The 18,780-nt window shown below is 44.5% G+C and overlaps 2 protein-coding genes across 2 annotated transcripts; one reads left to right on the top strand and one right to left on the bottom strand.

Moving 5' to 3' along the window:
- Nucleotides 1-863: 863 nt before the first annotated feature.
- Nucleotides 864-8,936, top strand: LOC136421517 (heparan-alpha-glucosaminide N-acetyltransferase-like). The gene is made up of 17 exons (XM_066408844.1): nt 864-1,092; nt 1,461-1,591; nt 2,079-2,176; nt 2,455-2,524; nt 2,793-2,844; nt 3,307-3,389; nt 3,690-3,766; nt 4,016-4,046; nt 4,297-4,439; nt 4,858-4,982; nt 5,340-5,461; nt 5,789-5,912; nt 6,248-6,334; nt 6,614-6,688; nt 7,034-7,104; nt 7,317-7,429; nt 8,509-8,936. The coding sequence occupies exons 1-17, from the start codon at nt 1,012-1,014 to the stop codon at nt 8,688-8,690; spliced, it is 1,665 nt and encodes a 554-aa protein (XP_066264941.1). The 5' UTR covers nt 864-1,011; the 3' UTR covers nt 8,691-8,936.
- LOC136421516 (uncharacterized) lies at nt 8,745-17,181 on the bottom strand. The gene is made up of 3 exons (XM_066408843.1): nt 16,344-17,181; nt 14,554-15,003; nt 8,745-8,894 (listed from the first exon to the last, which is right to left on the bottom strand). The coding sequence occupies exons 1-3, from the start codon at nt 17,028-17,030 to the stop codon at nt 8,745-8,747; spliced, it is 1,287 nt and encodes a 428-aa protein (XP_066264940.1). The 5' UTR covers nt 17,031-17,181.
- Nucleotides 17,182-18,780: the final 1,599 nt, after the last annotated feature.

The raw sequence follows: 18,780 nt of genomic DNA, 5'->3' as shown, positions 1-18,780 counted from the left end.
ACTTGTCTAACTTTTCGAATCTGTGCGACTGTGCATGACTTTTTTTATGTTTACGCCTTTCGTTTTCAATATTTAGCACATCTTTCTAGAAGTGTTCTTTTCCATGTTGAACTCATCTTGAAAAACACTCTAAATATAGCAAAAACTCATGTAAAATTGAACACTGAGACCACGCCGCACCCTTACATCTGCTTGGAGACCAAGCGAAGGTAGATTTGCGCAGGTAAACAACACGGAGAGATAAACTTTGGAGTTTGCCCGGTCAGCCCTCGACAGACGCCGTCCGTTCTACCCCATCTCCGGTGCAGCCATGGCGAGTTACACGGGCCTGGGCCTGACTCGGGCGGTGCTGGGATGTGTGGTTCTGCTACTGGTGACCCACGGTAAGTTTGACTGATAATGAAACGGTAACCGTTATACTATAAACGTAAAAAAACTATATATATGTATACAAATTTTCAATAGGTTGACATCAACTATATTGCAATAGTGAGTAACAAACGTAAATACTCAATTACGTCTATATTGGCTCGAATGGGGTTAGACGCAATCGAAAGTTCTAAGGCGCAAATTAAGATGTGTATCGATGTAACGATAGTCGTATTTTTTAAGTAATTTAGCTTTCTTAGTCAACACACACATACGGTAATTCTGAAAACAGTACCGCGTTAGGGTAAGATTGGTGACATTAGTATACCATTATTGTCAGTGTATGAAACGTCATTCTTTTTGCTTGGTTGATCCAACACATTTTTAAAGAAAACAAACAAACAAATTAAATAAGCATGCTCGGTGAGTCGAACCAATAAACAAGAGGGTAAAGGTCATATGCAGGTATTCGTGTCACATGACGCTATGTGCAATGAACTTTGAACCTGAGAGTAGACCGGGGAGGGGAGGGGGCGTGTCAGCAGTAAACACCAAGTAGATGTGGGGATGGGAAACATCCGTAACGTTTGCTGACGTCATGACGCAGGTGACGTCACGGGAGCCTCGCCTTTTGACCTGAAGATGGACCGGGCACTGCTGACCGTGACCTCTGACCTGACCTACCCCGTGGAAGTGTGGACGGTGTCGGACGTCTGTTATCAGGTAACGATAGGGGTCTCTATATATTTCAACAACTATATTGGTTGATACTAATATGGATGTGCCTCACCTGGTAGCAGCTTCACAGTGGAGCTCTAACTGGGAGACCCCGGTTGTATCCTGGGCAGGACATCTCGGTTGGGGCTGCACCCGTCTTTCGGAAGGGACGTAAAGCGGGGGCCGTGTTCGGGGGAAGGGCTAGCAACTCCCTCCTGTAAAAATGCTAGTATGCCCTGCAACAGAAACAATAAGGAAACTTGCCTACCTATGTGCCACTACTGATCACAAAATGGGTCTGAACGAACGAATAGCATGATCAAGATACAAAATATCAAAGATGGCAACAATAGAATCTAATCTCCTCCCTACAGTGCAACTTGAGTTTCACTGGGTTGATAGTGACGTCACACGGTAGCGGGAACTTGACGACCAACACGTCATACCCCACCCGCCTCGACTTCGTCTGGAACCATGGCAACGGGACCAACCACTCCGTCTGTAGGTAGGAGCAGCTTCTACACTTGAAAATGTTTGTTTTACTAAATCGCCTTTATCTTTATTGTAAGTTTTCTATAAATACCTCTATTTAGGTAAGACACCTCTCGTAATACAATACACAGGGTGGTGTCGCGGTGGCATAGTGGCAGGATATTTGGCCCCAGAACCCAGAGATACCGGGTTCGACTCCGGGGTCGACGTTGTGCCCTTGAGAAAGGCACTTTACACGACTTTCCCCACTTTACTCAGGTGAAAATGAGTACCTAGCTTCGGTTAGGGACGTCCCTCGGATAGGACGTTAAATGGAGGTCCCGTGTTTGGGGAGAGCCACACCTGAAGCACGGTATCGAAAAGAGTAGGGGTCCTTCCCGGTGTGTGTGGATCATATAAATCTGTCCGGATATGCAGCTTGTACTCAGTACAAACCTGGTGTGTTACGCCTTCATGCGATTTACAAGGGTAACAGTTACTTTATGTATGAAACTTTGCAGTCACCATTACCACTATGGGGAGTACGGACATTACAAGATGGACCTCTCATCATCGTGCAAGTTTAGCACCCTGGCGGATCCCGTCAACAGCAACATACGTGAGTTCTGTGGGCATTTGTGTCAGTAATAATGGTAGATGGACTGAAAGAGAGTAAAAGAGCGAATGAGAGAAAGAAAAAGGGAGGAAGAGATCAGGAGACGGAACAAAGAAGGGAGGGGGGAAGGAAGGAAGAAAGAAAGAAAGAAAGAAAGAAAGGGAGAGAAAGAAAGAAAGAAAGAAAGAAAGAATAAGACTAGAACGTTTATTGCAACATTCGTAAGAGGAAGGGTTTATAACCACGGGTTGTTGATTTTTTTTTCAACTTTGTTCCCGCAGCCATTCTTGTCGCGTTCTTCGTATACGCGGCGCTGGGCGGACTGTGGGTGGTCGCCTCATATCTGTACAGGTGCGGACTTTAAAAACTTATTTTCTATCATAGTCGGTTCATCTAATATGACAGAACCCTCTGCAGTGAATGGTTTTCCTCGACACACAGAGTTACATATGTGGGTATTATGTGTGGCAGGTCGTTAAATGTTCAGCAACATCGCTTGCCTGTGCATTTGGATATGGTCTTCGCAACCATTAGATCTACTTGGAGATTAATATAGAGATACATTGTAGTCTTGAAAGTCTTTTTGTAGTCTGACATATTTACTCCCGCTTCTTTTCAGGAGAAACTTCGGCAGTGAGGACGACGAGATAAGACATCTGCTGATCAACACGGTAAGTCGGAACGAATTTAATAAAGTTACTCGTCCAAACATGTACACACTTTTCAATCGAATAGCGGTAGTTACTGAAGGCCCATTTCAAAACAGAGCAAGAAAGTTTGTACGTTGATGATGGTTATTTTTGGCGTAAGAAAGTTTGTACATGTTAATAGGTACGACAAATTACTCAAACAACTGGATATGATTTTGGAAACGGTCAGACGTTTCAAGTAGCATCCACTACTTTTCGTCAGTGACTGTGAGCAAGATCAGTTGAACAGCAGGTTCATTGTAATAGGTGGTCGTTTCTAGCTCTCACTAGTATTTCGTACACTAATATGACTGAACAGGGGGCTTCAACATATTTCTCACCGGCAATAACTGAGGTATGTTTTTTATGTATGTATGTACGTATGTTTGTTTGTTTGTTTTTATCATGCCTGTATTTGGTTCGACGGTGATTATTTGCCGACAGGGTCGCCACAACGACCCCAGCCCTAAGAAGTCGGAGTCTCCGACCAAACCAAGACGTCTCAAGTCCCTGGACACCTTCAGAGGGTGCGTCGGCGCCGTCTTATTTCTTTGTTGCTTACCTTTTTAGTTGGTGCTGTCTTATTTCTTCGTTGCTTTGGTGTTATTGTTTTTTTGTCGTGTTCGGTCGATCGGGGTTCTGTTAGTTCTTTGTGTAGCGGCACAGTATCAAAGTTTCCGCCTATACATGTAGAAAAAAAACTGTTCAGTAGTTTAACACAGACCCGCTTATATGCCAACACTCTGCTATTCAAAGCTTTTACCGTTTTCTGATCCCTACTCATTTGCCATGGTAATGTTTGAAGTGATGTTAAATGTTGTATTCAGGATGTGCCTGTGCATCATGGCGTTTGTAAACTACGGAGGAGGCGGCTACTGGTTCTTCGACCACTCCGTCTGGAACGGTAAGACGCTAGTATTTGTGGACGGTAAGTCACTCACAACGTCTTAAGATTCGTTGGGAACAGTGAGACGCTTACAACGTCTTGCGATCCCTATTCCCGATTTGGAACATTTTCTCAAACACCAAAAGGAACTTTTAGTTTCTTAAGGGCTGTCAGTGTAACACAGTAAAGTTATATCATAGGTTTAAATCAATATTTACCTGCCCGTTATGTCTGTTTGAACTGTTATGTCTGTCCTTGTATCTTCAGGTATCACTGTGGCAGACCTCGTGTTTCCATGGTAACGAAAATACGTTTTAAAACTTTTCATGCTTTATGAGATTATCATACATTGTGACATTTTGTGGTTTACTTTTAAGCGAATCAACGTGTAGATTATTTAAGATATGAACTGGATTGAGAAGCTTCACTGACTGACTGATAGTTAATGATGATGATGAACTTGATTTTGAACTTGAACCTGCGTTGACCTGATGTCAAAGGTCATGACGGGGTCACGGTCATGTACAACACCCACCCCACCCCCGCAGGTTCATGTGGATCATGGGAACGAGCACGGCGCTCTCGTTCCGCGGGCTGCAGCGCAAGGCCACGCCCAAGCTGACGGTCTTCGTCAAGATCGTGAGGCGGACCGTCATACTGTTCCTGCTGGGACTGTTCATTGTTAACCAGCGTGAGTACGGGGAGGGGGGTCTGTGTGGGGACTGTTCACTGTTAACCAGCGTGAGTACGGGGAGGGGTGGGGTCTGTATGGGGATTGTTCATTGTAAGTGGTGGTGCAAGGGAAGGATTTTGTGTTATCATCATCTGCATGACTAGTAACTAGTAAGAAAGACGTTGGAAAAAAATAAGGATACCAAATGAAGGGAAGGACGGAAGGGGGGGGGGGATAAAGACCAACCGCAACTGGCTTCTTCAAAGTCATACACCCATGGTCTGAATTTTGAAATGCATACTGAATCAATGATAAAGCACTCACGAAGTTGACTATCTGCAGCAGTATGACAATGTGTTTTCTGTGTGCTTATTCTACAAACCGTGCTTCTACATACGGAAGCTGATACTCAGTCTATGCGTCTGTTTCTTGGCAGCGGACGACTGGGCCACCATCCGGATCCCTGGGGTACTGCAGCGGTTCGCGGTGTCGTATTTCGCCGTGTCCACCATGATGCTACTCCACATGGAGGTGGGAGCTCAGGAGGAGGACACCTCACAAGTACGTGCTCTATTGGCTGTTTAGAATCACGTGCGCTATTACGTCATTTAGCGTCCGGGAGCATAGGAGGAGAACATCGCACGGATACGGACGCTATTGGCTGTTCGAAGTCACGTGGCTATGACGTAATCTAGCGTCCGCCATGTTGGTTGGTTTAACAGATGAGATCGTCGTTTACGGTCTCGGTGACAATACTGATTACTCATATAGCATTGACTGTTCGCACGTGGCTATTACGTCATCTAGGGCAGTTTGTTGGCGCGTTAAACAGACGACTGTAAGGTTAGCACTCAGGTACCTACTGTTGAACACGAAACAAATTCTTCTAGATCTTATGCGATGTTATTGTTCCTACAGACAGAGTGGTGGTCCCGCGCCCGTGACGTGGTGCCGTACTGGAAGCAGTGGCTGTTCGTGCTCTGCCTGCTGGCTGTGCACACCTGCCTCACCTTCCTCATGCCGGTGCCCGGATGTCCAACGTGAGTACAGGAACCCGCGTTTTTTCTAGTGCTCACTCCTGGACGGGTTAGGGCCATAGGGCTGTCTCGATTTTGAGACTCCTGGTGTGTGATCTTGGTAATGCAGCAGAAATTCCGTTTTTTGTATCTTTTGTCCTGTCGGGATATGCTATGGTCTTGTTCCATTCTAATGTGTATACGCGAATTCGTTGCATTGCATGTTCACTTTGTGGTAGTTTCATCCATTCATCCATTCATTCATTCATTCATCCATCCATCCGTTCATTTATTCATTTATTCATTCCCTCATTCATTCATTCATTCGTTTATTCGCTCACTCTTTCCCAGGGGCTACCTGGGCGCAGCGGGCTTGTCAGATTTGGACCATACCAACTGCACGGGGGGCGCAGCTCAGCAGATCGACAACTGGCTCCTCACCCAGGACCACGTCTACGGCGATGAAACCCCGAAGGTTATTCAACTTCTCAAACTGTTGTTTCTAAGACAAAGATGTTGAAATTACATATCTTTGTTTTGGCAACGTCTTAGAAGTTTCAATTTGGTTTTTAATACTTGGCACTGTGCAAGAATACAATAGCATAACAATATTTGCAATGAAAAAAGACACTGCCATGGCGACGGTAGTTGTTGTTGTACCATTAGGCTCGCCACTAACATTCCAAAGATTCCCGTTGACACATTCCTGTACAATTCCTAGAATTCTTGCAAACTACACACAATACATGTACATGGCTTCATGACTGTGATTTCTTTTTTTTTCACATTATCAAATATAATTTTTGTTAGGATGAGTACCAGATCCAGGTGAACTATGACCCGGAAGGAGTTCTGGGGTCCTTGACCTCCATCTTCATGACCTTCCTCGGCCTCCAGGTGAGCAGCATTTTGTTACCTCCGTGAAGGAGGTCAGTAACCCCTGACAGAGGTACTGTTTCTGTCTGTATTTATGTGTTCGCAGCTATAACTCAAGATCGTTTTTATGGATTTGTTTGGATTTTGACATATTGGTAGTTATTGAGGTCCAGATGGAACATGGCGATTTTGGGCAACAGGGTTTGGAGAATTGTAGATCGACATCACCGTGTTGTCTATGTGTTATCGGCATTCTCATTTGATGAAATGAAAGTTCTCTGACTCCGTTATTCTCCCCAGGCGGGAAAGATCCTGCTGTCCTACAAGGATCACGGCAGTCGGCTGATCCGCTGGCTTCTCTGGGGCGTCGGACTGGTACGGGCAGTTCATTCTTTCATTCCCTCCTTCATTCATTCATTCATTCATTCATTCATTCATTCATCAATTTATTCAGGTCTTTATCCATTCGTTCATTCATCCATCCATGCTTCCCTATATCCATATATCTACCCATTCATTCATTCATTCATCCATGCTTTCCTATATTCATCCATCCATTCATTCATTCATTCATTCAGTTGACAGATAAGGCTTGGCTATGAGTCTTGATTGTAAGCTTGGCCTACACTTCTCCATGTAATTGTTAGGTTTTGTTCTGTTTTGGCGGTTCAATGGATTCATTGAATATTTATTGCTAACTTTTGCCGTTTTGCGTTTCAGGGTCTGTTCGCGATTCTACTGTGCGAAGGTCGTCAGAATGGGGGCTGGATTCCCATCAACAAAAACCTCTGGTAAGTTCGGGGGGGGGGGGGTTCCTTTGTCGGTAGCCTTGACTAGAGCATCTTAGACATATGTTACTGTTACACCTTTTTTCTGTTAATGAATCTTTAAAAGTAGTTGTTTTTCGATGTAGGATTGTCACTACTTGTCGGTTTAACTTTTGCCACATCACATCTGAAACATATGTTACTTAGTACTGTTATACCTTCTTTTTACCCTGCAGGTCGCTGACCTTTGTCCTGTCGCTGGCCTCCATGGCCTTCATCCTGCTGTCCGTGTATTACTTCTTAGTGGACGTCAGGAGGTGGTGGTCAGGGTTCCCCTTCTTCATGGCAGGTAAGGACAGATATTGATTTTTATGTCCATGAAAAATGGAGATATTGTTTTGGGTGTGTCTGTCTGTTTGTGTTTCCGGACAAATCTAGTCAGCATAACTTAAGAACCTCTTGATGGATTAAAATGATATTTGGTATGTGGGCGGGTGTTGTGAAGCCGAAATTCAAGGTCGATTTTGGGCCCCCTGGTATGTGACCTTGGTACTGCAGCAGAAAGTCTATTTTTGTATCTTTTGACCTGGACGTGCTATGGTCTTGTTTCCTGTTTGCAGTGGGCAATTGTTAGAACCCCAGGTCGTTCCCAACTCGGTCATGTTGCATTCGTCATTTCGGATGGTGACGTAAAGCCGGCGGCCCCGTGTACGAAGGAGCTTCTAGCGTTAGCCTCAAACCTCTGCACGTAAAATAACCCAACACACTTATCGAGAAAAGTAGGGTATGTTTGGCTGAAAACTCGAGCAAAGCCACCTTGCTAGTAGCTATTTGAAAAGCATCGTGATTCACCTTAAAGCTCACGAGGCGATTAGTACAGTCTCTTGGCTCCCGGGAATCGAACCCGGGCCGCCAGCGTACAAAACCAACGCTTAAAGGTCCGGACCGGTTAGAATGGTCAATAAATGGCGCTTGAACTACACTGTTACGACCTCAATCGAGGATGACAAAAGAAAAAGGAGTGGGAAACCAGCTGCAGGAAGGATTGTTCACTTCAGGATGTCATTAGTTAGTTAAAATCCTCCCACACCATTATTGATGTATAGGGTAGTGCCCATCTCCCTTTCATAGCCTTGGGCCACACTGTTGTGCAATCACTCTAGCAGGGGGCTAGTCCACTGGCAGTGGAGTGTGTTTAACTTCCATACTGTTTCATAAGTATGTACCATTTTTATAAAGTCTTTGGTATGACTAAATGCGCCTCTTGTCCAGGAGTGTCCTAACCCGGGGCTTGAACCCCAGTCCTTCTGGTCCAAGCAATTTGAACCAGATGTGGTGAGAGACAGAAGCGCAGACCACTACACCACAGGGACACCCCCTCAGGATGTCATATTCAGAATTATTTTTCTTTACCTTCTTCCGCCCCAGGTATGAACTCCATCTCCGTGTACCTGTGCCACACGGTGTTCCAGTCCTACCTGCCCTTCAGCTGGAGGATCCACGCCAAGACCCACGCCAACCTCCTCTTCATGCACCTGTTCGGCTCCAACCTCTGGACCATCCTCTTCCCCGCCTACCTCTACTGGTACAGCATCTTTATCAACATCTAGGAACAGCATTCTTAACAACATATAGCTGAGATGATGATAATATGTGATCTATTGTCACAAGTTAAGATCCCCATCAAAGGAAACCTCCTCTTCATGCACCTGTTCGGTTCCAACCTCTGGACCATCTTCTTCCCCGCCTACCTCTACTGGAACAGCATCTTCATCAACATCTAGGATGATGATGAATTGATTATGATATGTGATCTATTGATGAATTACGAACATTAAAAACATTCAGAAGCCATATGTCCTGATGTTTTATCATTTTGTGGTCTGGTGTCTAGATGCCTATTATACAAGCACATGAACAGTTTGGTCATAGGAAATCTGGTAAGGTCTCCAAGCAGATGATGGGGGTAAAAAATCGTGATATCTTGAGTGACGGCTGGGTTTCTCTGACAGTCTTATACCTCATATAAGTAGATGAACATTTGGGTAAAGGCCAAACTTGTAAAAACGGATGATGTCTACATGTATCCTTAAACTTCTCATTACGTACAAGATACGATGTAGAAATAAATGTAGGTGGCGCTTCTATGGGAGGACATGGTGTTACATGAGCTCCTCGCGCGACGCCTGAATATCGATCCTTTGGTGTCAACTAGTGTCTTAAACGTCCTTGAAAATGTATGTAAAGATGTCTGGACCTCTATGGGAAAGTATTCACTAGCTTTAAGCTTAATTTGGTGCGTATTTTGATAGTTACCTCGTACCCTATCATAGCCTAATCTGCAGTACCACTCCCGGCCGCGTCCAGAAAAGTGGCTAAAACGACCGTCAAATTGCCGAATCTCCGTCTTTTCGGGAATGGGGAAATCGCGAGAGGCTCGCAAAGGGGTTTGACTGTGTGTTCGAAAATACGACCATTTGAAATCAAGATTGACAGTATTTAAGACATTTCACCAACAAAACTGCGGGATATTAGTTCATAAATGACAAGGTTCCTTTTTACAAGTTACCAATAGAAGTCGTCGAATGTACACGTCCTGTAAATTGTAACATTCTGAAGGGCTACTACGTCCAAATTTTATTCATATTTAGTTAAAGTAGAAGACATTGAACAAATGCAGAGTGTTAAGCTGCGGCGGGAAAGCTCTGTGTAGGAGAACACTAGTTTTCCAATCTATCTCACTCTCCTGTGGACACAAATGGCTCATCACAGATATACTTGAGTAAACAGCCACTCTTGATACTTACTTTTGCCGTACTTTTAAAATTTACCTGTACTGGACATGAAGAGACACCATCAAAACTTTCTAGATATGTTGACAACCTATCCGTATTTTTTCGGGTGTCCTTCTACACAAATAAACAAATTCTTTCATCATAAGGAAAGTCGTAGGTATGCCCGATATTCTTTGTTTTCATCATTTGTGGTCTGGTGTCTAGATATGTATTATACAAGTGCATGAGCCGTTTAGTCGTGGGAAATTGGGCAAGGTCGACGTCTCCAAGCAGATGTTTCTCCTTCTAAACAAATAAACAAAGCAAAAAGGGCCAAGAAACCAAGATGAAAACATAACATTCTCAGAGAAAGTTACAACAGAGTGAATAGCGGGATAATTCGTTTTGATCCCAGTGATGATAAACAAAGGATCCTGCTCGCGAGTCCGTGTAATGATACTCTCACGTCTTAGGGAAGACTTATCAAGACTTATCCTGACTTAAGACACTTCCTTTGTCTAGTTTGCTACTTCTCTCTGCAAAACAGATAGGATTTCAAATCATTGTAACAATGGAGACGTCAAAATGTACTTCTTACTCTGGCCAGGGCAAAGATTATCGCGACAGGATATAAGCAGTTCCCTGAAATATGAGTCGATTTGAGAGAGAATATTTAGGAAAGATTAGATACTAATTCAATCTTATATCAAACGTATATACGTTCTTTGTTTAATGCGAAAAACTAAAGAAATGGCATCGAAATGCCTGGGATATAAATGAACGAAGTTAATGTTTACAACTAGAAAACACAGGCACAGCTTAACGCTTTCTAAAAAGAGACTTTGACGGCAAAATTAAAGCTTTGAAGAAATTCGTATCACTCGCTTTTAGTCTAAACACAAGAAAAACACTGCATGATGTGAGAGGATGTAAAATGACCATCTCATTAAGGTGAAGATTTCTTTACCTTGCACAAGCTAAAGTGTGACCGGTATTTTGTTTACGTTGTAATTTCGTGTAATTTGTTGATAGTGAAGTCGATAAAAGTAGCGACATGTCATTACAACAGGGAACAAATCTGCCGACATGCGAACAGCAGGCGACACTGGGCTGATGGATCGTTGCAAATTATTGATAAATTAATCGATCGATCACATTGATGCCTCCGGGCGATCTGTTGCACAATTATATCAGCGTGGGAAAATTCTCTGTACACAAATAGCTCACGGAAAGTAGACTGGGCGCAAAGAAATTAATCAAAACATGATATACTGGGACTCATCTGAAACGGAGATGGTGTAACAAGAATAGCTGTACTCAACTTTCAAGCTAACCGCTCCTAACCTACATTTGCAAGACCATTCATAGTTTGAAAAGGAATTTAAAACCAACAAGAGTCCGTAGGACACAATTCTCCGTGAAGTATTTATAGTATGTACAAGTATTGACCCACACAAATTGCATCTCTTCTCAGTCCAAGTAGTGTTTTAGAGCAAGTAAAGAAAAAGTGTTTGTTTATATTTTTCTTTCAATACAGGAGTGGTCAACCTGCTGAAAAGTATGTTTTTACAGTATGGCACAGATGGGATCTAGAAATTCCGGGAAAAGCCACAAAGTTAGATCTAGATGGCCCCTTTTCAATTATCAACGAACCATTCAGCCTTACAACTAAGATGTATCAGAAATCACAAATATGCAGTAAATCCTGTTTCCACAATTTATTGCAGGCCGGCCTGATCTATAGCTATCAAGCTATTTGCAATAAGAAAAGGCTCATTTATATTATCGTAACATAATTTCACGAAGGTCAAAGGTCACCGGATCTAACCACCCGGAAGTGACACTGGCGCGCGCACTTTTCTGAGAGATATTTCTCAACAATCTTTCATCCCCTGCGTAAACTTTTTACATTGTCACAGCCTCCGTATTATAAACTACAAGTGTGGTAAGTTTGAAGGTCCAGAGATTTGCCATTTTCACACTGTGCGTAAAAATGCATCGTCCGTCCCGTGCGCACATACTGTATGCGAGTTGCGAGGGACACGGCATACTTAATACACAGACTGGAGCTCACTCGGCACATGTTCGCAGCTAAAACTCACAATTCCCGTTGCCGCATTGGTATGTAACTTGGTATATCGTTTGCTAGGTTGCGTGTGGTGATGCACGTTGTCTATTTTTCAATGTAACAGTGACTATACGATCACAGCAAGTAAGGAAGATTTATACCCCGTATCTGCCTGAAGTATTCCAGTCATGCATAACGGATTATAACATGGTCCCTATGGCAGGGCAGTGGGACATAGCATTAATTATAGGGGTGCAATTACGATATTGGATTGACGTTTAAAGTAGTTATGGTGTAACAAAGCTATTGTGCATCACCACGCCGAACCAGGCAAACGATATGCCAAGTAACACACCAATGCGACAACGGGATCGTGAGTTATAGCTGCGAACGCGCAAACAAATGCAATCCCAATACTCCCAGAAGGAGGTCATCCTCCTCCCCGGAGTAATGATGAGTAATTTCACTCACTAGAACGATGAATAAACATGAGAAAAACGTCTCTAGAACATCGTTAATCTGAAATTGACTGTCGTGACTTAAATCACTGTGAAAGTAGAATCAGATCGAGTCCTCACGTATCTTTGTAACATCCTTGGTATTTTCGTTTCTTTTCTGAGTGCAAAGTGTGAACGACGATCAGATTTCACTTAATACACGTCTAAAATAGAACACAACACAACGTATCTAACAAGCGGAACTGAAGATTTTCCTCGCCAAGAAACCGCGGTAATGTGTCAGTTGAAAAAGGGCTGATTTACGGAGGGGTAATTTAGAGATTTTAGAAAGCTTTTATCTCAGAAACAGAAAGGGCGAGTTTGTACACGAGCTGAAAGGTTGTCCACTGAGCCGAGTCATTGGGCAGGTATCTCCGCAGATAAGGAGGCGATACATCACATGTTTATCGCAGGGAGGTATGGTAATTGCAGGGATAATTGCAACCGCCTGGGGGCGTATGTGCTCACTCGTCCGGAACAGGCCGTTACGCTACTCGTTGCCTGGCAGCAGAAAGTGTAGATCGAGAAAACACATTCATTGCTTTGTTTGCGAGGGATTTCGATGTGATTAGACTCTTTTGGGTAGACCCCACGCTTAACAACTGTATCATAAGGAGTTCTTTGTTTAAAAAGTAGAGAAACCAAACTGATACAAGAGCGATATAACACGAGTTGGATTTTCAAACGAATACTGATAGAATTACAAAGATGACAGGTGAAACAAAAACTGAACAGGACCAAAGTGTTTCATTGAGAAAGAAAAAATAAAGGTACCATGGTTTCGACGCGTGTTGATATTCACTACTGTGGAGAAACTCTGTTCTTTCTCAATACTTTTCTAATACAAGAATATGGAGTACAAAACTGAATCTGATCACACTAGTTTGATCTTTTCAAGATTTTAAAAAAATATCAAAAAACAGTAGCAGCAACTGCATAATAAAACTTATAAGTAGCTTGATGCTATCGAACTAAAAAGCCAGGTCTTTCTATAGCAGCGATACATTCGTGTTGAAACATTTCATCACTCAAACCGTTATGTTGGGAAACTTTCGTTTTTTGAAAGATTTACAACATCTCTTGCAAACGAACATCGATACAAACAAGCTGAGATTGTCTTCAATCTTCTTAAACCGAGTCGTTAAGCCGCTTCTCTGTCAAACGTTTCTCGAGTGATCTATCTTGTCAGCTTTCTGTGGTAGATATATGGCTGTGACGTCAGCGTACGCCCTATGGCTATCAAAAGTAACAAAATGGAACATTTTAAAAGCGAAATTGTCAAAGCTCTGTGGCTTGCCTGTAGTATCTATGTATTCATTTTGCTTTTCCATAACTTGAAGATGATTGCATAGTTTCAGTCATAATCCCGGCCGGCCTGTCCTTGTGTTTGAACAACGGAAATCAGAACTCTCTGTGCTCCTTCCTGTTAAATGTCCGGAATTAAGGGCAACGTCCAAGCCTTCAAAACGAAATCGACGACGCTTTGTGGATTGTGTTTATGTGTTCATTTTGCTTCTCCACAAGTTAAAGACGGTTTTTGTATATTTCAATAGAACAGTGAGGCTCGTCTAGACCTTCTTGCGGGGGGTCCCATGGAAAGTTTCGTCATAACCCGGCCTGTCCTCGCGTTTTGGAGCAAGGAAATCGGAACTTTTTGCACTGCTTCCGGATTAAATCCGGAACTGACACCAACGTCTAAGGTTTGCATTTGTTCGGTCGACCCGAATCCGGATTTTCGTTTAGCAAGAAGAGTTTGTAGTTGGTCGGTGGATCCGGATGTAGCAGAGATTATAGAATCTTGTAGTCGTGTTCCGGAATCGGACCCGGAACTGGTCTTGGATCCGGAAGACCACGGTCTATTCCGGAGTGGTAATGGCGGGATTTTTGCAGTATTTTCAGTTGACGTCGCATCTACTGGGTTCAGGTAAGGTTCTTCGTACAAGGCATAGCTGACGAGTGAACCCCGGCGTGATACAGAACCGTTCACCGCTGGTCCAACGAGAGATCCTCGGCGAAGAAGTTGACCCTGCCCCGTAGGCCCCGCGAGCGACCCTCGGCGAGAGTGTGAGCCCGGCACCGTAGGCCCTACAACGGACCCTCGGCGAGAGGGCGAACCCAGCAGCGACGAAGTTACCGAAGGTCTCCTCGAGACCGTGCCAACTAGCGACGACGACACGGACTGCCTGCGGGACTGATAGCTTGACGTCCCCGACTCTTTCACAGAGCTTCTTCGGGACTTTTCGTTGTCGGTCTGAACTCCCGAACCGTCCGACTCCGACTCACCGGACACCGAAGACAGGGTGGAGAGCCTACGGCCGCCCCCGCTTCCTACCCCGCGGGATGTGGACTGATGCAGCCGCTGGAGCCGGCTGAGGAGGGCCGGGGTAATGAGGTAGCCCGGACCGGTGTCGGGCACGTCGTGATCACCGTGCGTGACCAGCTGGCCGGCGGAGGGGACCGCCATGCTCCACCGACGGTTGGGGACCCGGGCGTTCGGTACTGGCAGGACCGCTTCCTCGGCAGGCTGGAAGGACGACCGGCGGATTCTCTCGTTTCGGAACTCGTCGTCAAGGAAACGTAACAGCTGGGGAACGGAAAATATCATTATCAGAAAACAAAAGAGCATTCTGACAAACTTATGAATAGGCACCCTTCATGAAAGAACCGAGAAAGTCGTTTACTTGATTGTTGGTTTGGTGCAAATTGACAGTTGAGTAGACTTAAATACAATTTATGACAGAGCGCCATTTGTAACTAACAAAATAATGATAGAGTAAGGAAATACTGAATGGAGAAGGCATTGTGAAAACAGGTGGCTAGAAATGGGCTGATAGTAGAAATATAGACACAATAATAAAGCTGTTGCTAGCTTTGTAGCATGTCTATTTACACATATGCCTGGTCTGTACGAGCCAAAAGTACGTCTGCAACTTGTATGGAATGTTCAAGCAAAGGGGAAAGAAAGGATTAACAACGCAAAATCAAAAGTCAACCAAACACATAAACAGGTGGCCCATGTTTGTTTTCACTGTGAAAACGCGTAGAAATGATGCCGTTGTGTAGTGAAAATGTCTAAGATAATAACAACAACGCCAGGCTTCTAAAAAAAATACAATTTGCTTTCTTTTTACAAGTTTTTTTTAAACACTGTAAAAAGTTCTCATGTAGCACCGGGCCCAGTAAACTTCATCATTGTGAAATGAAGTCATTTTAAATGAAAGAAATAGTTTCTCGACGGTTGAGCGAAGTTTTCACGCTTGATAAAAATAATGAAGTATTGAAGGGAGACACATGCTGAACAAATTCAAAAGTCAATAGCTGTGGAGGCCGTTTCTGTTCTTGGGGTTTAAAATAAAACAAACTAAGTATTCAGACAATTAAAACAGAACGCTCTCGTGTTAATTCTGAGCATTCTCATAGCAAAATTTGTAATTTTTGTGGTGATTTACAGAGGAACGTAGTGGTCGTAGGGACAAATATCATCACAATCCATTCAGAGGTTCTCGAGTTATTGCTGACCACAAAGTTTCGGAAACACAGAGACAGACGGACGTACACACCAAAAAACAACGCCTCCATTTTTATGGAGTTAGGGATACCACCGACATAGAATTACAACCCGACGAGAAAACACACAGGGACACAGGGAAGCCTTTCCTAATGGCAGGGTCACATATACAACCCGGGGCTAGCCGGGCAGCTTGTGGGAACGAACACTATGACACAAAAGACAACAAAACACACAAAACTTTTGAAAAATTATTCCTTACCATACGTTATGTATATCCTTGATATGCGTCTTTTATTCTGTTTTCTCAAACAGCCCGGCCGGGCCCCGGCTTGGAAATGTGACCGTAGCATAAGAATGCAACCAATGCATTGCAATGGAAAACAACAACCCAAATAAAGAATGTATGCCCGTACCTTATATCCGTGCTCCGTGCTGTGTTTCCTGGGCGGCGGCGGCACGGCGGCAGGTCTGAAGGACGGACTCAGGTGCATCTCGTACAGGAGGAAAATCACAGGTAGGTACTCCTTCCAGCTCGTCCCGCCTTCTGTCTGGTCTCGGAGCGACTCGCCACGGCTGGGAGAATCCGTTCTCGCTGCAGAGTTTCTTGTGGTTCTACCCCCGGTATGGCACAGTTCTCTTAGCCCTTCGTCCTTTACTGTAGCCGGCGACACTGTTCTTTTTACAGCGGTAGAACTTCTTGTGGCTAGTTCTCTCACCGACTCGTTGCATCTTGGAGTTCCTGGTCTGGGCGAGTTAGATTCAGCAAAGTTCTTTCTATTTCTCCTCTCACCGTTTAGTGATTCTCTCGCCGACTCTTGTTTCAAAGAATCTGTTTTCTCGGTGACAGTAAAGTTTCTAGCATTGCTTTCTCCACTTAACGTCCACGACACTTCTGTATTCGTCGAAGCTCTTTTCATAGCAGTAGAGTTCTTCGTAGCTCCCCCCTCGACGTTCCGCAGCTCTCTTGGCGCCCAGTCTTGTTTCGGAAACGTTCTCTTGGTTACGGCATGATTTGTTGCAGTTCTCCCCCGACCAGCCGACCCTGCCGCTTCTGTTTTCCTCGAAGTCGTTCTACCAATTGAAGAAACTCGCTCCATCATTAAGTTTTCAAACACCGGAAATTTTCAAACGTTAGGTGGAAATAAAAATGTCGTTAATCACCACCGCGGAGCCGGGCGCGAGATTGATTTATGGTACATTTCTGAGTCAACACGTTTGCTCGGTAAAGTACTTAAGCCGTCACGGCGTCTTCCCGCGTGTCTTCAGACATGACAAGGTGGCTGACCATCGGAACGTCTTCACTCACCGTCTTGAGACAATCGGGCATGCAATCTGCAAGAAAAAATGTTCTTAAAAGAGACATGTATGTCAGTCTGCTCGGGACTGTACCTAAGTCGTCACGGCACCGAGTTTCTTCGCGTGTCTTCAAACAAGACAAGATGGCTGTTCTTGAAGACGTCAACTCTTCATTCTCGTCTTGAAAAAAATCGGACACACTATCTACAAGACGTAGTCAACACAGCTCAGTAGAAGGTGACAAAATGAACACATTCGTGGCGATCGTTTTCACAGTTCACAATACCGTACGGAAACGTACCCAAGCCGCCACAGAGTGTTCTCACGTGTCTTCAGACTAGGCAAGATGGCTGATCACGAGAACCGTCTTCGTTCACCCTCCTGAGACAATTTGGCATGCAATCTGCAAGAATAAGTGTTCTTAAGGAGCTTAGTAACGAGTACAGGTGTCAAAACGAACACTTTCGTGGCGGTCGTAATCACAGTTCGCAGTACCGTACGCCCTGTGTAGAAATAACAGGACAGTTTCGCCGCGATGTCTCTCTCGGTCTCGTTGTCAAATCCAACAGAATGTCGTCTGAGTCACGTCCGTCCCGTATCCACACCTCACTCACGCACAGGTAAGAACAGGTAAGCTAACAACGGCGCCGTCGAGATGGACAAGTAAGCTGGGGGAATCTCGTTAAGACCCTACGGTTTACTTAAGTCTCAGCTTCTCACCTGCGCCTTGTAGTAAACACCTTTTCGGTTCTGTCATTTCCCTTTCTTAAGGTAACGCGGTTCAAACCTTAAGAAATAAACTCAGTTGGAATCAGCCCGTTTTTCCCGCAAGCGTCCCCCAAGGACGGGGTGACCGTAGAAAGTGAAACCTGTCCGTGGATGGTTCCCTCTCGGGACTGGTGTGAGTTTTGTTGTGTTTCCCTCTCTAATCTGACCTGTTGTACCGGTCGCCTGACGCACGGCGTGTTTATAAGAGTTGTCACAGAGACTGGCGGCTGCGCACCCACTCACTCGGAACTGCGGAGGGTCATTATGGGCGTAAGTGGCCGGGTGGCACAAGTCTATAGCAGACTGACTACCGGTGGCACGCGGGGCATGGCTGGCTACGCAAACTTCATTCACTGGCGAACGTCGTCATGCGAAGAAATGTTGGCGTGCATCCTAGAAAAAATACAAAAGATAACCCGCTCCTTTCTAGTCTGTATAACGCAAACTCCAGTGTCCGGGGGTTTCTCTCCCCGCTGTTACAGGGCGGCGAGCGGTCCCAGGAGGCTTGATTGAATTCAGGCTAGCTCCTTTCTAACTATAAGCGACAATACAGTAGTCGTACGATCATGTTGTTGATATTGTTTAACTTTAAATGTGAGGGAGGGCAACTTGTAAAGGTGCCTATAGACCTGCTTTGCCCCTTTCATATTGTGATGAATTCATATGAAGTAGAATAAGATAAAAACGAAATACGGGACAATGCATATCCCCTACTGCCAAGCTCCCTAAGCTAAAGAAGAATCCACGCGAAGTTTGTGTCGGCCACATGATCTTAAACTCTGTGGA

Source organism: Branchiostoma lanceolatum, chromosome 16 (genome assembly GCF_035083965.1).
Source record: "Branchiostoma lanceolatum isolate klBraLanc5 chromosome 16, klBraLanc5.hap2, whole genome shotgun sequence".
Lineage (NCBI taxonomy): Eukaryota > Metazoa > Chordata > Leptocardii > Amphioxiformes > Branchiostomatidae > Branchiostoma > Branchiostoma lanceolatum.
This window is presented reverse-complemented; position numbering and strand designations above follow the sequence as displayed.